The following is a 19,749-nucleotide window of genomic DNA, read 5'->3' as shown; positions in this document are numbered from 1 at the left end:
GGCAGGTAAAGGACAAAATCAGACTTTGTTTATTAAAAAAATACTTTACAGGAAAAAATTCTATGCATTCCGTTGGACTATTTTACAAAGAAATAGCTTAACAGTTTGACACTGGTGTACAGTCAGCTACTGACAGAAATGCACTGCGTTAGAGTATTCACACAGAGGCTCAGGCGCTTCATCGCCGCACTACTCATGGTAAAACCTCTTCGAAACACTTGCTAATGTCAATAAATATACTAAGGCCGCACAAAGCAAACAGTCTTCCAGGCAATTGTACATGTCCTCTGTAGGCAGAGACCTTAGATAAATTAAAACCACAGAAAAAAAATTGTAGCTGCCAATCAAAATCAAATTAAATCACAAAAACAGCAATACAGAAGTCTCTTTACATGTTGTACAAAGAAATCAGAAGCATATGTATTTCTCTCAACACTCAGAGTGCCCCGCAGACACCTCCTCAGCCCCTCCGCCATTGCGCCGAGGCTGCCACTCGCCGCTGGGGTTTCTCGCCAGGCAGCACGAGAACGCACAGGATGAGTTTTTTTGGGAGAGAGGCCACTTTTCTGGAGTAGAAACGAGCCTTCCCCTCTCCTCGCACCCCTTAACCAAGTACAGGGCTGCCAACACTTAGCACTCCTCGAAAACTACAATTCCAGGGCTTACACTCGGTTGATTCGGCCCTGAAAACGGCCAGGCCACGCCAGATTAAGGACTTGAGCTCACGCCTGTGGGAAAAGCTCTGACAATTAGCCTTGTCCAGGGGAACTAAACTGTAACATGCAGGAAAACTGACAGAGCACAGCAGAAAGCCCTTCTTCTGTACGGCAAGATCTATACCTGTGAAAAACGTTGATTATGAATCCCCTGAGAACACTTCACCGAGTGTCCCACCTTCCTGGAAGAGAACGTGTCAAGTATCTGCACAAAATGACTTGTAGCATGTCTAAAGGAGAGAGGAAACTGAAACGAACTGGTATTTCATATCTTCAAATTGCATTTTGCTAGTCCACTTCTAGCACGACTGAACTACTCACCTTTATCCCAAGTGACACTTTTAAACAACAGCACTTTATTTAAAATAGAAACCTCAGCCTGAGTTACATATCTCGAAACTGATCACTCTTTATAGACAGAGCGCTTAGTCAATTAGCAGTCGTCCCCAGCATAAAGCAGGAGTGTTTTCTCCTATCAACTGACATACATATCACAGGGCAGAACCTCATAATTGGGTAATTGAGGATTTACAGTAACTGACCAGCGCATTCATATTTATGAACTGTTCTGTTTCTATCCGAGTACTACTGAGAACTGTTATAACAGCCCATGAAATTTGCCAAAGTTTATCTCATTATGTACGCTGTTTCATGAAATCTTAGAGAAATTCAAACAGCCAGCTATTTAAGATGAGAGACATTCAGTAATATTTACTTGGACCTACCCAGAGGTTTGTTTTGCTCAGCAAACACTAAGTGGCTTGAACTCGTTACTTCATTTCTAAACAGCTATAGCTTATAAAAATCAGTATTCTACATGTCTTGTTCTGGAAAACATTTGCATCTTTCACATCAAGGCATTGTTCTAATTCTGCTCTGTTGTTTTCAGTCCAACTGAAGTGATATTGAAGCAATGGCTAGACAGTATAGCAATCAGCTTCATAAGCAATCCCTCTCATACTTTAGATCCAGAATTGAGGTGGAGTTTGAAAGTAGGATGTCATTTTGGTTAAAGTGTACCAAAGCTAATGATGTATTTAGGTAACAGATTTTTATAAAGTTTGCTCCTCTCTTCCTCAATCTTCCAAGCATGCTAGAACAGCATCAGCAACATTCAAGTCATTTGAAGACACATTTCTGTATTTAAATCTGGGGCTAGATATTTAGTAATTGAATGGAACATAAAGAGAGCACGATACTACTGATCATGTCCCTCCATCCAAAGAGGTAAGTCAGAGCATTTTCCAGGTATTCAGGCTGTAGTCACAGATTTCACTAAAGCTAGTTTTGAAAGCAATGTGAGCCACTGTGGTTTTCTTCCTTTATCCATTTGAAAACATGCTATTAGAATTTACAGAGGACTTCCAAACTGATTCCCTCTTTGTTCTATTTCAACTTCCACTGTAAAACAGACAAGTTGGTGTATGGGGGCTCTTAATCTGTTTATTCTGCCTTTAAAGTTATGTTTGCAGACTCACTGTAGTATCTGCAAATTTGTCAATTCCTGAGTGATTGTACGCAGTGCTGGCTGTCAAAGAACGGCCACCTTATTGATGTACCTCTACTGACACGACCAAAGAATAGCACATGTGAGAAGTGAAATGGGCACTTGGAAGACTAGCAGACTTCGTAAAAAGGAAAGAACACCCTTGGGTAATACGATCCTTGAATGTGAAGGGTGAACTGAAACCACTATTGCCTGTGAGGAATTTTACTTTGCACAACCCTTAAAGCTATGAAATTCCTCTCAACGTAAAAAGTGGAAAAAACCCACCAGAGAACAGACGGCTCATTTATGAGCCAGTCTGGGTCATCTAGAATTTCTGCTAAGATTAAATTACAACCCTGCATGAATCACATTACTTTTCATCATAAAAGCTTTCCATTCTAACACCTTATTTACACAGATTACTAAACAAGTCACTACCACTTCAATCTGTAAATTAGTTTTAAATTGAAATATTTCCTAGTCCTCATTTTTGTACCGAAGACAATACATACATACACATAAGGAGTAATACAGGTTCTAACTAATCACTGCAGTATCTTCTGATGATTATTTTTCTATCAGTTTAAAATAGTGACCTCTACACTGAGGTGCTAATATGTATATAAAAGCCTACACAAACAATATTGCACAAAGTAAGATTTATAATAGAGTAACATATTTTAGAGACCCTTATAAAGAGAAGAGTAACAATTGATATTAAAAAGATGCATCCAGAACTAACACAGCATCTTTGCTTTTGTCTAGTCTAACATAGTGTTTCAAATCTTTCCTACCCCAGTGAGGATTAGAACAAATAAAAGTTATCCGGAAACAGCTTAAGTTGCACCAAAACCCAACTTGTATTCTAAATGTGGGGAGGGGGGAAGGGAGAGGGAGAAAGGGATAGGACTCTTCCTTTTGATGACTGGAAAGGGCAGTAATAAATGGGGTGAGTGAAAGTCAAATACAGATTACACATTAACATCCAGAAATATTGAAATATTGTTTAAAAACTGTCAATAGCTGACACTCTACGCATTCAGCATGTGCCACTGATTTTTCCACAGTACCTGGGCACCCAGAAGCTACACATGGAAAAAGCAGTCCAATGCCGTAATACTTTTTATTGTGAAATAGTTAATACAGAACTTCCTAGAATAAGGACAGCCTTACTGTGTAAGTCAGTTATCAACTCAACGCTATTATATTAAGTGCATCAGTACAAGGAAAAGTGTGGTTCCATTGGACACATTACGACCTGATCAAAACAAGCTGCCAAGTTGGTTAGTATTTTAAAGCCTTAAAGTGCTCAAAGATAGCAGTTTCCTCCACAAGACTACCAATAGGTTCTCTAATTTTGACACTAGTATTAATCATGTTCAGGGAAGATGTATTTTGGAAGCAAAACCCTCCCATCAAACAGCATAAGCAGTGCTATCAAAAGTGTTAGGTCAGTAAGTCATTGCATTTCAACGGGATCAGACACTTTCTTCAGTTAATTTTACAGATCACCTTTGTAGGAACTGTAAGGAATAGATATCAATTTCTATAGCTTGTATATAAACCCAACTTGTATATAAACCAACATGTCAAGTACAGACATACCAAAAATTTCACAAATCATCAAAAGTGCTGTGCGCCTTTTTTTTTTTTTTTTAAGCAATTAAAATGAGATGGGAAAGTCACTTTGCAAGTCTTCTACAAAAGCATCACTTTCTGGTGAAGATTAGAGATAAAGTAAAAGTAGGGAAGTAACACTGACCAATGTAGTTCAATCATTTTATGTTCCTGGAGGAATTTCATTCTGACTTTGAGGAGATATTCAATATCTCTTTACTTAAACAGAAAGAAGTGGTAGACCACTGTTACAGGTTGTACTAAGGGGTTAAAATACAACTTGAATTTTGCATAATCTGTGTAAAAAAGATATGCTTGACATTTTGGAATGTCACCTTTCTTTATAGAATTATAGGCAAGATTTCTCCAATAAAACATAAGCCAGTTATAAAACTATAACTTCACATCAAAATTTTAAAAAGTTGTTAAAAAAATGTTTGATTATATACATATCACACAGAAGAGCCTGCATGATCCTGTGGATTGTGTTGCTGATCAGACTCTATTTTAAAACCTGGAAGGGGCTGGGCCACCTGATCTGGTTGCACAAGTCCTGATATTGAAGAAACAGAGGAGAGCACCCCTGTTGTAAGCTGCATTTCTATACCTGGTTCTTCAGACTCTTTTTTTACACTCACACACTGGGGTTCACCTTCTGACTCTGTCTTTCCAGGAACACTACTGTTCAAGCTTGAATTGCTTTCTGCATTTTCAGAAGTCTCCCCAACAGGGTGATATTGTTTAAGTCTTATGTGCCAGGCTAAGCTGCAGACTGCTGACACTGTTTTGAACTGATGAATGACATTTCTAGGGATGAAGTAGATGTCATTGTCACACAACTGAATTCTAGCATAGCGAATGCCTTCCCGTCTCATTTGGTTTAGTTTGGCTTCATCCACCCATTGAACACACTGAGAGAAGGAAAGACGGTTAAAGTTAGTGGTATATCCTGTTTAGAGTAAACAATTCAGTATCCACCTATTTTCAACATACTTCATGTCTATATCAGAATGTTTCTGTTTAACAGGTAAAACTTCAAATTTAGATGAGAATTGGACTTTTAAAATATAATTTATCTAATGTGCACAATGAACAGTTAAGAGCATTCTACAGTTATAGTTGAAAACAGCAAGTTCGATGTGAGGCTGCATTGTTTTGGCTGACAGGACTGAGCTTAGATGCCTTCACATCCTAAGACAACATCAGTATATTAGAAAAAGCAGAAACAGGCATACATGACTTGTTAATCAACTTCTAATTGTCTCTATTGCACATTATCATGACTCACAGCATAAATCCCAGCTTGGTGGAATGGAAAAGCAGTTGGACTAGACTAGATGATCACTGTTGGTCCCTTCCAACTGAACTATTCTATTCTGAAACATGAGAAGGGAAGTTGCCCAAGAGAGCTGTGAACTGAGGGCCACTGAAGATACAAAAGGGCTGGCTATACAGTGAACCTGAAAACTGTCCAAAGCTAATTCCAAAATGCTAAGAATGAGCTGTCACTATGGAAAATTCAATACCTGTGACACTGGAGGTTCATGCAGGTCCAGCTGAAGTCTCTGCACAACATCAGTGAAATCTTCAGCGTGAAAACAAACCACATCTTTGGTTATACGAGGCTGGTCACTCCTAGAAAAAGATGAGAATTCCAGGAATTTTTAAAGGATTTGAGTTATAGAGAATTGTAGGTCTTTCCAGCAAAATTTTTCATTGAACCAACAACCTACTTCAGTTTTACATGGCACACAAAGTCTCATTGCTTCTCAATACTCGTACTATTTTGAAAAGGAGGTATAGGTCACAGATTTATCTTTTTTTTTTTTTTTTTTCATTTTACTTCTTTCTTGATGCACACACAACAGAAGTGATGTTTTCATGGACAAATACTATACCAAAATGTCCGAGAACTAGGTTCAAGTTGCCACTATCAAAGTTCTCTGTATGTTCTAGGAACCAGAATTTGCCTCAATTCTTCCAATCTATAATAGAGAATTATTCTGTCTAATTAAAGGAAAAATGTAAAGTAATAAAGTAACTCTGAAGCCGAAGCAATGAAGAGCTCGGTTTTATTCAAGGGCTGTGAATCGGAGTAAGGAAGTTCTGGCGCCTTTTATTCATATGAGTATCTAACGATATTGCTAATGATGCTATCCATTTTCTACTGTAATTGCTAGAAATAAGTGATGCAAGTCTAGTTTCTCTGCAAGGTCAACAGCAATGTCCTGGGTACATGAAATGAGAAAGCACTGTAGCTGTAAAACTGACTTCTTAGATTACTGTTACAGAAGTTAGCATTAATATACCTATTCAGGAAAAGGCAATCACAGATAATGGTCCAGGCATGGTATCTTAGTCTTATTTTGCATGTCACTAAAATTTTCTGCAAACTGCTTTTACAACTTTTCTACTGCCTCAAGAAGAGAGAAAAATAGTAGGTATACAGCTTATGTTTTTCCAGCTCTAGACAGCATTTCTCTCATTACAGGGTTTAAACCATTTCTTTGACTAGGCTTGTTTTCCAAGGAATTTTCTTTTTTTAAGAGAGAAAGTGTTCAGAATGACCCCATCCTACTAGAATAGTTGCATTTCAGTGGCACTTACCATTCCCCAAACTGTACAGCCTTCAGAACACCTACAGCAGCTGTACTCTGCCAGTCAAACCCTTGACCCACATGATCAGCATGAGCTCTTGTTCTGTCTTCAAACAGAACTTCACGGGGCTCACTGGTCCGAGGTAGGTACTGGAGATTCTTTATTTCATTCATTGACCTACAACACGACAAAAAAAGACATACTAAAAAACATTTCAGACTACTCAAAATTAAACACTTGTATTAAAATAATCTTAAAATGTTGTGTGCTGCAGGCTTCAAAATCAAAGACCAAAGCACTTACCTCTGATTTCTTCTAGGCGTCTATTCAACAAAAGAGGGAAACAATACAGCAAAGTACAATTCAGGTTATGAGGTCAAACTTTATAAAACAAATCCTATCACCAAAAAAATTTTTTTGTTCACTTGCGCTGAAAGAGTTCTCCCAGGCATTTAATGGTATGTGAAATAGAGCTATTTTAGTAAGATACTGAAGTTTAGTTATTTGGGAGTCCGTCCAAAAATTCTGCTTGAAATTACAATTAAAATATGCTTTCAATTCTTTATCTCCTAAAATTTGTTCTACAGCATATTCTGAGAAAGACAGTAAGTACATACATATACCACAGTATTTCCTGAAAAGGCAGACTGTATTACAAGTGCTTTACCAGTAACATCATAACGTGACATGAACAGTTTAAGGATCTCTGCTCTTTTAGAGCATTTCACCTGCCCCCCCCCCCCAAATTAGTTCTTTCCACAGAAATAAAATGAATAAAAGAAGTCTCCTGAAAGATAATAAAAAGAGGTTTCAATCTAGGATATATTACTATGAAAAGTGGTGAAATAAAGTAACTATCACAAATAACGTATTTGGCTTATCCACTGAACCAATTTGAAACAGAAATTAAAAACTTAAATCTGTGAATCAGCCTTCTGAAGAACTAGTTACACATAAAGTACTTAAGTTTTGTTCTCAAATCTAACACAGGCATAACTGCAATGTTTTACCTTTAATAACAAAGGAAAACAAAACATTACCGGCGCCGTTTGAATGGAGATTTTGGCATATCAGCTGTTGGGATCATCTGCTCTCCTGGTCTCACCCACATTATGGGACCATCATCACTTTGTGACCTGCACTGAAGTCTGAGACTAGAAAGAGTACCCCAGGGCAAAGTCATCTAAAAGAAAACAAAAACAAAACAACCCACAAAACACACATAACACAAAACACTGGGTGAGATAGAAAAATTAAATGATGCCTTTGGTAAAACTGGTTCAAATTTGCTGTCAAAAGAATTGCATAGAAACTAAAATAAGTTTGAGAGGTAAAATGTATTCCAAGCTAACTTTATTGAACTTAGTTTATAGGAAGTAGATGATTATGTTGTACATACATATGATAAACTGTATTTAATTTTTTAGTTTTACAGAACTGTAGCTACCTAATTCAGTACCTTTTGTTTGGACACAGGAAAGAACATACCTCAGTAGCCTAAATAGCATATCAATAGAGAAAATACTTTATGGTTTCTAATTACTTAGGAAAAAATGAAACGTAGTAAATGTTTAATTATCTATAGTGCTTTAAACAAAACACCACAAGTTACTGCTTACTCTGAGAAATGGAGATTCTTCTAACATATCTAGAAATTCTGGGAAGTAGTCCCCAACTTCTTCATCCACTGCTCCAACAAGACTGATCTGCCGCATTGGTCCTGCTCTGTAGGTTCCACAGCAGTACGTTCGATTGACCTGAGTGGCAGAAAGGAAAACACAATACCACCACAGTTTTAGTTCTGTTACAAGAGATTAACATTGATTAATATAATACACTAGACCACAGATGAGATGAATCTTGGACTCATCTACACAACTTATCTACATCTATTTCATTAGAGATAGCTTTGGGAATACGCACAGAGTCCGACCACTTAGAACAGATGCCCATAGGTTATCCCAAAAGAACTCCTGTCTGTATTACTGACAGAAAATACTTGTAAAGTTTGAATAATAGGAAGTTAGTATTTGACTAATTCAGGAACAATTCAACACTTCCAGGCTGACTTGACTTGAGAAATCCATCACAAAGTTTCATTGTAACTCAGTCTTTCACCAGCAAACTTAAAGTCTCTACTAGTTTGTGCAGTTGACTGTTGCTTCTACATTTCAAACTGTATGCTATTGAAATATATATGCTTTCTTCATTTCAGTCATGTCCTAAAGGTCTTTTCCCTATGACCGTAGTGAAAAATCTAGGTGTCCTTCATGCAGCAGTTCTGATAATATTGCTACAGTGTATACAAAACTTTGGACAAAATACTGAGGAAACTAGAGGTCTAGCTAGAAATCCAGTGTCCATGTACAACAATTTTGGGATTACCATTTGCAATATAACCTGCTGACACTGCTGTGGCCAGAAACACTTTAATCTCACTTACAGCCTTTTGACATTCTCTGTAGCACAGACTGTCCCACTTTCCCAGGTCATCTGGAAACTTTTCTTGCCAATTTTCTGTTTCCAGAGGAGAACCACTGACAAGACTCCAATGTTCTCTAGTCTCATCCTATGGACTGCAGCTATAACATGCCATATGGCCACAGAGCAGGTTGTACATAGATGCTGCACCTATTCAATCTTAAAAGATCAGAAATTCTGCCATAATTAGTCTGCTTTGTATACTTGATTTGTCCAAGCCCCAACCTTCCATCACTCTTCAACAGCCTCTCTACATTTATCAAGTGGTTCCAGTGGTGAAAAACTACAGCCAATCTCCATGGCTAAGCGGTGGGACAGGTATGAAGGACAGAGGGTTTATAGCCATGTTCAGAAAGCATAATACCTTTTCTAAGTATGAAGGAGCTTAGTTAAGTTTTTTAGTTTTAAGTTTTGCAGTTTAGCCAACAAAACAGATGTAGTTAAACTACTCCATGAAGTTGTTAAAGGTAAATTAGGAGACTAATAAAGCAAGAGTTAGTTACTGCTGCAATTTTATCCTCTAGCAGCAACCACAGATATTTAGCTTCTTAATTATAGGAGTTTAGCTTACTCCTATTTCCAGAGTCTTCCTTTCTTGAGCTTTGTATATATGCAGTTAGCAGTTCTGCATTGATTGCACAGACATTTTAATTAAAAGCTAAGTCAGAGCCAAAAACAACTTCACATACAGCTTTATTCCTCAGCCCTAAGCCAACTACTGCACCACACCACCTCTACCTGCATGTGTAGAAGTTTGTATCTTAAGTCACTCACAGAACTTCTGCTTGAAGTCCATCAAGACCAGCAGCAGCCGCTGAATGAGCACATACTAACTTTCTGGTTTTGACAATACAGATTTTATTAACCAGGCACTATCTTCAGAGGCTGTTAATTCTTCCTGGCTGTTGCCCTAAGAGAAAGTTAAGTCTCCAAATCCTATTAGAACATTACTGGTAAAGGTTCATATCTAAAATCAGTAAAGTGGAACGATTTCACCAGCTAGCTAGAATGCAATTCAAAGCAGTAGTACTGGAAAACCATAGCATTAAGCTAGTTCTGTGCACCTAAAGGAGATCTAAGGGCTGAAATGTTCTTGTCCTTAAGCTAGTTAAACTCAACTGCTTGGTACTATTAAAGCAAGTGGAGACAGACTACTTCCAGATGAGATTTGTTCTATTGAAGCCACCTGTTGAGATTCACTAGTATTTCACAGGTGTTTGTCACAAGTTAAAATGAATTGCAGTTTTTCCTTGTAATGTTTTCAAAGGTAATGAACAACTAGAAGTTTTAACTTTTTTTTAATGCACTGGAATCCCATGAAAAAACAGAAAAGAGTAAGAGCTATAAAGGAAACACTAGAAATACTTTAAGGAAATCTTGGATTTCAGTGTTTTCCCAGTTTTTAATAGAACTTAAAGAAATATATACACTTGAGAATTAAAATCAGGACATGTTTACACTGAAAATATGTACCAACTCATGGCAATCCCCAGCAGGCTGTAGTATTCATCTCAAGCCAATCCCAGGGGAAGTAGTCTAATAGTTTAATATGCTATAAAAAAAAATTCTTTCACATAGTTTCTCTCTCATCCTTGATTCCTCCAGAGCAGCACAAATACTAATACTACTGCTTAGGGTAGCAGTCTCAAGAATACGGAGTATGCTAAGACCTTGTGCGTAATAGTAAGCATGTTCATGACCATCTAAAAGAACAGGTATCTTACTCATGGGACACTAAACTACCCAACCATGAAGGAAGACCAAGCAACCTGCTTGCTGCACCTTCTTACAAACTACTTTGACCTTTCATTTGCCAAGTGCTCTAGATGCACTCTTAACAGCTATATTAATTTCACAGCCATATTCTGCACCCCTCTTCAGGGAAGAAAGACAAGACTATGAAATACCTTAAGTGACTTTGTTATATCCACTAGGACCTTTCTAAAAATTTCTTATTTTTGTTTTAAGCTCAATTCTTGTTTTAGCCTGGGTCATTCCAGTTTACATGGCTGTCAAAAGTTAATAACTTATTACCACAGCACCATCATTGCTATAATTTGTTCACTATGCTTCTTTAAAAACATTACTGGATAATATGAGTACTAACTGCCACTAAGTGCATGATCTGATCTATACAATCTTTACTGCTGTAAAAGGACCATCGGGCTAGTAAGACCATTCAGGTGTCCTGTGCCCTGTCAAAATGCCAAACAGCTGTCACTACTATGTGTATCCCCTACACCATACAGTATCACACTAAAAGTGAAGTTACAGGCATTTTTAAACTTAGCTCTTCAGTATTCATGGAGACATTTTATAGCAGCTGAATGATGTGCCCATCAGTGTTTCACACATAAGTGAGAACGGAAGTAGACAGCATCATCCTGTGGAAGTTACAGATCTGGTATTTGCATGTTACCGAGATAAATCAGACCCTTGCTTCATGAAGGGTTAAGCAAGCAGTATACCTCTGTAGGGTAGGAAGAGGACATAGAGATGAGGCACATTTGAGACAGATGAGGTTACATTTCAGAAGTTTCTCTCTAGTTTCAAGAAAAGCACAAATCAGTTGTCAATGACAATATTTTAATATGTTAAATCAGCTACAAAACCAACCACACAAACACTTTACTACAAGGAAGAAAGCAAGAATACAAGCAGCTTTACTATTTACAACAGAAAAAGGAAGGGAGGACAGCGTGACATGCCATTACAGCAAGGGTTATGTGTTTGAGTAAAACCTGACAGGTATTTCAGTAAGACCATTGGGCATTATTTATATATTTATTTATATATAAGTGATAAACCAAATTAAGCTTGCAGTACAGATGCACAATCTCTCTATTTTATACTTTGACAGCTTCTGCTAAAAAAAAAAAAAAGAAATTCCCCTTCCAGAATAAGAGACCTTTTTCCAGGAGTAAGAAAAGATTGGATGGACAACCAAACAGTGATATGATTCATTAACCAAAGTTGTCAGGAATAGAGTAACCTTTTCTGACAGTACATTGCAGGACTAGTAAAACTTACCCTATTATCACCTGTGGGCTGCTTCTCCCACCTTCTTCCCAGAAGCAATAGTAGCTTATGCAAAACCTACTTCCCTCAACTCTTTCCTGGCCTGTTTCCAGAACCCCCACTCCTTTGTGATTTTAACTGTTCTTTGGACCAAATAGAGGACTGATCAGGCAGTTGATCAGTTTCTTCTGGGGGGAGAAAAAAAGCAGGAGTGGTTTTTCAAGTCTAGATATATTCCAATTCACAGAGTAGACCTAGAAGCAGTTTTACTGAAACAACTGACAGGGGAAAGTAAGAGTTCATTCTAGCTGCACTGCTAAGAACTTTCAAATTGAAGTATGCTCTTATGCAAAGAAAGCTTACAAATTACTTACTGTTCAGTGATTTGAGTCTTGAAAGCTCTTAATCCAAGCAAATAGCTCCAAACTAAAGCTTCACTTTAGCACTAAGGTATTAGAACAAATGAGCCAGAGCCAATGCAAGCAAAAAAATCCAGAGAACACTGAAGCGTAATTATTTTACTATATAGAAACCAAACTGTTATACTACAAATACACATTGGAGTGCCTTGTTATAAACATTCAACTTAGGTTGTCCTCACTGCTCTGAGTACAAAGGAATTCACCTTGCAAGAGAGTTAATTATCACTAGATTTTTATGAAGTCTTCCAGATTAAAGTCCTTATTTTGAACTGGAGACACTTCCTACTAAAATTCAGTTTGTCTGAAAAGGTACACAAAACAGCTCAATATTGTACAAGTTAAAGGTCACATTAACTTTCAGGTAACTTGCAGTTTACAGATCAAATTTTGATTTCTTGACACCAAGTCTCCTGGACTCGAAACTATCTAACACTCAAAATCCCCTTGCCACAGTATGGTTCAGTACAGCAAACAAATTCATGCATACCAAAGGTTCAACCTAGAACAGAGGTGACTTTTAACTGTGTATCTTCAATTAAAAATAATGTCAGTATTACAGCATGCAATACTGTAACATGCTTAATCTGCTAACGCATTACTATAAAGTGCTTTTGTATTGTACAATTTCTCATAAAGGAAGGTCCAAAAGCGAAGCTTAGCCAGTCTGTTTATTCCTCAAAAGTGCTGCCAAGGAATAGCAGTAAAATAGCCACTCATCCTCCCTGTGCTCTCTTAAGCAGTGCATTTTAGCCTTCTCTATTTAAAGATAAGCTAGATTTTTGCAAGCTAGTTTTAGCAGCATGCAGGAACCACAGTTGAATGCACCACCAATTCAAATCCATCTCCTTAAACTAGATACTTTACCATCATTTATATTCCCTGAAGAGTCCCGTTTCAGCTGTCTTAAGAGTTGTGACAACTATACTACTATACACTGAGCAACCACAGAGAAGTAAGAGCCACACCAATGTTCTTCAGCCAGAGAGTATTAACCAGGTCATACTAAAGCTGGGTTTAGAAAGGTGTTTTAGACCAACTGAACCTTATGTCACAACTCCATCAAGTTTAGACAGTACTTAAAATAGAATTAATTGAAACACCAGCACAGACTATAACCCAGTGAAGCTTCTCATTTGTTACCATACATTCCTCACATGTATTTATAGTATAAGCTATTCATGTTCACAAGATGGGGACATTTACCAAGAAAAAGCGTAACTGTTAGATATCTAATTGACACAGTTCAGCCATTTTAGTGGGTCATCACACGTACTCAGAGTAAATTAGAAGGTAATCATGATGTCGAAGAACACAGATAAATCACTAATACGGAAGACTTTAAAACCTAACCTGTGGACAAGTTTCACATCTGCAGAACACAGGTGTGTACTGTGGAGAAGTGTTTTGCTGACAGCAGCAGTTTGTATGCTCATCAGACAGACTGGGTTTGGAGTACTATGCGCTCTGATGCGGCTCCATCAGCACAAAGAATTACTTAAACCAAGAAACAGAAGCTGGTTTAAAGTAAGTGCTGCAGCAGCTATTCATTGTCAAACAAATTCATAAGCTAAGTGTCAGAATTACCAATTTAATGGTCTCTATGATAAATGCTGGAAAGTATTCAGAGACTTCATAAGGTTGTGGTAACTTTCTGTAAAGCAGTAACTGCTCTTCCAATGCAAATCTTGATTATAAGCATTCGGTAAACTCTGGAGAGATCGAGATAACACATCCACAAGCACTACCATTTCAAAATCTGTTACTAAAGAAGGTCTGTTCCAATAGTACTGAAGTGCACACCACTACAGAATTTCAGGGGTTTCCTTCCAACAGGTGAACCACTAAAAGTAATTAAGATCTTGAATAAAGACTTCAAAAGTAATCAGCAGTTACTAAGCAGGAGTAGGTTTTATTCCATCTGAAAGATTTATCTAAACTGTAATGTTGCGCTAGGTTCATAGATACTTCTAAGCTTGATCACAAGAGTCAAATGCAAGGGTTTTTCATATATGAATCTTGAAATTGGCTTAGTTATTACTGTTGCATCCATTTAAGTTACATGGAGATAGTTTGAGAATTTAAGATAGTTCAAACCCACTATAAAAATCAAGGTAGTATTTAAAATTAAAGCCTTTTTCAAATGCACTTAAGATATTCTAAACACCCCTGAAGTTGGAAAGTTTAAACACCCAACATCAGCTACTGATAGAATTAAGATGCTAAAAAAAAAACAACTTATTTGTTGTGAATGATATACTGAAACCTGAAAAGTAATGTCATTGCAAAAAAACAACCTAGATCCATTGAATAGAAAAAACAGTGTATTTGCAATCTATACAACTCTTAATACAGACCTGCCTATTGTTTTGAACAATTTCAGTGCTCTCCCAAGTTTAGAAGATAGTTTAGACTGAAAGTCTGCACGATCAGTGCAGATCTTTCTACAGGTCACAGTTCACAGTGTCTGAAATATGATTCACCAACTACCAGTGGGTACAAAAGAGCTTTAAGCAGAAAGAGGAATAAACAGCACAGTAGCAGTAGTCCCAACATCATCTTTTTTCATCTGCAAAAAACAAAATATTTGTGCCTAACCTATTTTAGGCCATCCCTGCTCTGGATTAATGAGATTAATCAAAGTGTTGTGCAACTTTTACGCTTTTAAACAGTTCTTACCTGAGAGTGAAAATTTGAAATTGTTGTTGTTTCAATGTCCTTCTTGCCCAAAATTTCCATTTTCACTGGAGTGTTAGGAAAGTTAAAAGCAAAGTAATCCAGGAAGTCTGGTAAATAAGCAGCTGCTCCATGTACTATGGCTAAAGCATAGTAAGCTGCATTTTTATCATTTTCACTGAATGACAACGCAAGAAACTCTTCTGCAAATCTCTCCATCTCCACTGGAGACAAAAATGAGAGTTCATCCATGTAAGCATGAAGGACCAGAGCACCACCATTGGACTGATGTTCTTCATGAATGAAGTTACTAAATTTAGTGCCAGTTTTCAAGAAGCTGCTGCGAACAGAATGCTCCTGGTGTGTCACAAATGGTGTTTGTACTCCCTGGGGTATTCGATATTCCTGCATACCCAAATTCAGTCTGCAGAGTTGTTCATCCTTCAGATACCTGAAGGATTCCTTGTTCATTTCTAAGTTATCACACTGTCCTTGAGACAGAGTCTCTTTGTCAATGCGAGTGAGTCCAGCACACACCGTCTGCACTTCTTTGTTGTACATCTTCAGGCGTTTTCCCCTCATATCTTCCCGGTGTTTCTTTTTCTTTTTTTTCTTTATCTTCTTCATAATAAGACTGTCAGCTCGCTGGGTTTTGCCATTTTCATCTGGAGTTTCTGGCAGCAACAACAGAGATAAGATCAGAGTTCCGCAGTTGCAGCATATTCACCCAAAAAGAATTAAGACCTCTCACTTGCTAAAGCTATCTATTCCCAGGAAGACTGACCAATAGTAATACCTGGACTTTTGACTTACAAGACTTAATTATACAACAAAAAATGCAGTACATCTAGTTATTATGCAAAGAAAGCCTTGAATTAAGGAAAACTCCCAAAACTCAAGCTTAATATTTTAGAAATATTTCCACTTTTAATAGATTTATTAGAATACCTTTAAAAGGAGTCCATATTTCAGAACATCTATAATTAAGTACATTAATAACTTCTGACATTCAAGGCAGCGCCATGGAGCAGAAGAGGATAAACAAGTATGCATAACATTTAAACATTAAGACTTTCATGACAGAACACTTCCCTGATTTTGGATATACAATATAGAAGCAAATCAGAGTGCAGCTGAAGAGAAACAAGCATTATTGACATTTAGAGGAAAAACCACTTTAAGCAGTTAGCTTTCCGGCCAAAAAAAAAATATCCTAGGCTGCTGATCTTTTGTTTTAAAGGATCCAAATCATCACATCCACATCTTCAGCTATCTTTTGCTAGTCTTACAGTTAACCATTCAGCTAATTCAGAGCTAGAAATTAAGAGGTTGTTGTTTCTTGGTTTTTTTTAAAGTTAATCAACCTGCAAAAGGCTAAAGGCTGAGAGATAAAGTATGAAGAAGTAGTTCTCTTAGGCAAAATGTAATAGTTTAATTGCTCATCTTTTAGGAATAAAAACTAATTCAAGTAATATTTTAGCAAGTGACAATGGTAGTTAGAAAACTGTTAAAAAACTCAATTGCCAAGACAAGATTTTAATCTGCCTGAATCAAAGAATTATTTCATGCCAACAACGCACATAAACTTCTAAGAGCCTGGTAATAGATAGCTATGGGGATCAGAACAATCTGCTGCTGAAGGTAACATCTGACTAGAAGATGCAGCAGCTAAAGTTTTTCAGTTTCCCACAGCCCACGTCTTTGTGCTAACAAAATTTCCTTTCTTGGCCTGCTAAGCTATCAAATTTGTATTCCCTCTTTATTCTCTTGCAGCACTTGAAAAAAACATGTTACACTGATCTATGAGAATAGGTGTAGTGATAAATAAATGCAGCTTCAAGTTATTCAGTCTAACCATAGTATTTAACTATATCATTACTTATTTGGTCTCAGAGCTCTTTAGTAAAGATGGTTGACCTTCATAACAGCCTGGTGTAACGAACAGAATTACTCATGAAGCAAAGAAAGAGTTGATTGCTTAATACTAACTTCATACAATTGTCTGAGGACCTGAAATACAAGTTTTCACAGTACTGCTGCTAGCCTTTACAAACAGCAAATGCCCTTATTTTTATATTATAGCTAGGGAAACCAGGAAAAGAAATGCAGTATCACTTGTTTTGGTAAGTCAACTGAAACAGTTCTTGGAATAAGCTTTTCTGGAAGTCTCAGAAGTTAAGTGTCCATAAGCTTACTCAGTCACTAAGCTCTCAAGTATAGATACTGCTTTACTAACTAATCACACAAGATCTTTGTTCTGGTGGGACCAGAGATTCCAAGCTGAAACTAAACAAGAATTTCATGCCACCACCGAGCTGTTGGGAATACTTCCCTGTAGGTGTTTCAAAGTTAATTTTTTGTTGTTAAAGTTCTCTTATTTTAAGCATTTCTAATTTTAGGCATAGTTTCAAAACCTCAGACATGCACAGGTTTTAATTCAAAGTATCTTCCTGTTTGAAGATATTCCCTAATAACAGAGATACAGCTAGCACACTCTGCATTTTTGGAACTTCCAGTGAACACTGGTCTATTTTCAGGATAAAAGCTATCCTGACCACTGCTGTATCCACTGAACACAGCAGAGTCCCACTACTACAGTGAGAGTAACCTCTGTATTACGGGAACCTCGACAATGACATTATGGCAATGCCTGACAATCTTGAAGGAAATATAGTTTTAATTATTCTTTTAAATAAATGGAAAGCCTCCAGTACCTCAAACACAAAGAAAGCTATAGCCAGGCCATCAAACCATGGACTCCCACAGTGAGGTAGAGTAACAGCAGTGCCAGTAACTCAGCTAGTCTAAGGCTATTAGACATCACATAACTGAACACACTACTATCACTTTTAAAAAGCAAAAACAGGGGAGATGTTCACCGTCACCTGTGGCCAAAGATAAGAATAGTAGAGTCAAAGAAATAGGTGGTTTAAATTATAAATGGAAATAAAATTTGATAGAGAAGGACAGCAAAAGAAATCCAGCTACATCCCAAAACCCACTACATACGCAGTCTAGGACAAGTGGTGAAGAGCTTCAAACTTCCAGTTAGCAAACAGCTTTCTTCTGCAAATCTGGACTTCAGATGGTAATTTTAACAGTGTTTAAGCCCTCATTAAGAGAGGGCCTCATACATTTACTGGGTTAGGACTGATATACAGTGACACTCCCAGTCTACCAAGACATACTACTTCTATAGTTTTATCAACATTTATCAAGCTAACGTTTGAAATTTACAGCCCAGGAGCTTTTATAGTCATTATTCACAGTGGTTTAGAAGCATTAGACAATAGCAAAAAGTCTCTCCCCATAATAGTTTTGCCCATTCTTAAGACAGTACTATCTAGAGTTTACACTACAGAGTTAACTTTTGTAAGCGCGTGCATCTTTGGTTTCTTTGGCACAATACCTTCACATATACTCCTGAAGCACAATTCACAACGTACTGTCTTTACTACAGCAGCATTTGCAATCGCTTTTCACCTATGTTGCCATCACCAAGTAGCTTTTTACTATCATAAATTTGTAAGCAGAACCAAAATAGTCATTTGTAGTGTTAAAAAAAAGAAGAGACGACGACATCCCCTCGCCCCAGTTTTGGCCTTCTTGTCAGAGAAACTGCGGGCCATTTATTAAAAAAAAACAAAAACCAAAACCAAACCCACACCAACAAAAACAAACCAAACAAAACAGCAGCTTCTCAGTTCTAGCGTATGTTAAAGCAAGCACAGTAGGAAGAAAGCTTTCCTATCCAAGCACTTGCACGTTGAACCCGCGACGACGGGCGATGCTGAACAGCAGCACGACTAAGAGCGCCCGTTCGGGACACGGAGAGCCCGCGGCTCCGGTCCCTCCGCCACACGCCGCCGGGGCTCCGCGCTCCCTCCCGAAGTGGCAGGGAACAGCGACAAGGGCTACTGAAGCCACGGTCCGCTCCCCCTACCTCGCACACCTCCACACGCGGCCACGCTCAGGGCTCCGGGAGCGGCGAGCATTCTTCTCCGCTCCCGCCTTCGCCCCGGCGGGCGAGGCCGATCCCCAGCCGCCCCAGGAAGGCGGCGGGCGAGGCCGCCGGACGCGGCGGGCGGGCTCCGCCGGGCTGCCGGGGGCGAGATCCGCACCGGCCGAGCGACCGCCGGGCGCCCAAGGCGGGTGCCGAGCCGGTCAGCCGCGCCGCCGCCCCGCCGCTCCCTCCCCACCCCCTCCCGCCGCCCCGCGCCTCACCTCGCTTGCTGGGCCGCCCGGCTGCCCCGTCCGCGGGGCTGCCCCGCCTCGCCTTCTGCGGCTGCCCGGCGGCCAGGCGGCCGGGCTCGGGGCCGGCGGCGGGGCGATGCCGGTGGTGGTGGTGGCGGCGCTCCTCGAGCGCGGCGGGCGGCGGTAGGCTGAGCGGGGAGAAGGTGAAGAGCCCGGCGGCGGCGGGCAGGCCGGGCAGGGCGGCCGGGGGCAGCGGCTCCGCCGGGCCGGGCCCCGCCAGCAGCTGCTGGCTCAGCCGGGCCCGCTTGCCGCCCGTCGCCTCGCCGGGGGTGCCCCGCCGCCGCCGCCCGCCGCCGCCGCGAGGCCGGCCGGGCCGGTCCCCCGAGGGGAGCGGGGGCGGCTCCTCCGGGGCCCGGGACACTGCGCGCACCGCAGCGACCTGCGCAGCCATTTCACAGTCTCCCTCACACACATTTAAATGGCCCGAGCGCCAGGCGGCACTGCGCAGGCGCCGCGCGGCGCCCCCTGGGAGATGTAGTTC

At 39.4% G+C, this 19,749-nt stretch overlaps 1 protein-coding gene across 2 annotated transcripts; it reads right to left on the bottom strand.

Annotated features, from left to right (window-relative positions):
• Positions 1–6: 6 nt before the first annotated feature.
• Positions 7–19,693, bottom strand: RSBN1 (round spermatid basic protein 1). 2 transcript variants are annotated; one of them, XM_049831697.1, is made up of 7 exons: positions 19,239–19,693; positions 15,018–15,688; positions 8,040–8,177; positions 7,461–7,603; positions 6,430–6,597; positions 5,349–5,457; positions 7–4,733 (listed from the first exon to the last, which is right to left on the bottom strand). In XM_049831697.1, exons 1-7 carry the CDS (start codon positions 19,657–19,659, stop codon positions 4,275–4,277), a joined length of 2,109 nt encoding a protein of 702 aa, XP_049687654.1. In that variant the 5' UTR covers positions 19,660–19,693; the 3' UTR covers positions 7–4,274. The 2 variants fall into 2 exon arrangements, with proteins under 2 accessions (XP_049687654.1, XP_049687653.1); XM_049831696.1 differs by lacking the exon at positions 19,239–19,693 and adding an exon at positions 18,958–19,081.
• Positions 19,694–19,749: the final 56 nt, after the last annotated feature.

This window comes from Accipiter gentilis, chromosome 29 (genome assembly GCF_929443795.1).
Source record: "Accipiter gentilis chromosome 29, bAccGen1.1, whole genome shotgun sequence".
Classification (NCBI taxonomy): domain Eukaryota; kingdom Metazoa; phylum Chordata; class Aves; order Accipitriformes; family Accipitridae; genus Astur; species Astur gentilis.
Note: the sequence above shows the minus strand (reverse complement) of the source record. Positions and strands in the feature narration are given on the sequence as shown.

What these genes read in the sequence shown, in the direction of transcription:
- RSBN1 (XM_049831697.1), bottom strand. Translation starts at nt 19,659, where the DNA reads ATGGCTGCGCAGGTCGCTGCGGTGCGCGCAGTGTCCCGGGCCCCGGAG. An exon ending in CGGGCGGCCCAGCAAGCGAG is followed by an intron (nt 15,689 to 19,238) that starts GTGAGGCGCGGG and finishes TGTTGCTGCCAG; the next exon opens with AAACTCCAGATGAAAATGGC. An exon ending in TCTCCATTCAAACGGCGCCG is followed by an intron (nt 6,598 to 7,460) that starts GTAATGTTTTGT and finishes GTCGTGTTGTAG; the next exon opens with GTCAATGAATGAAATAAAGA.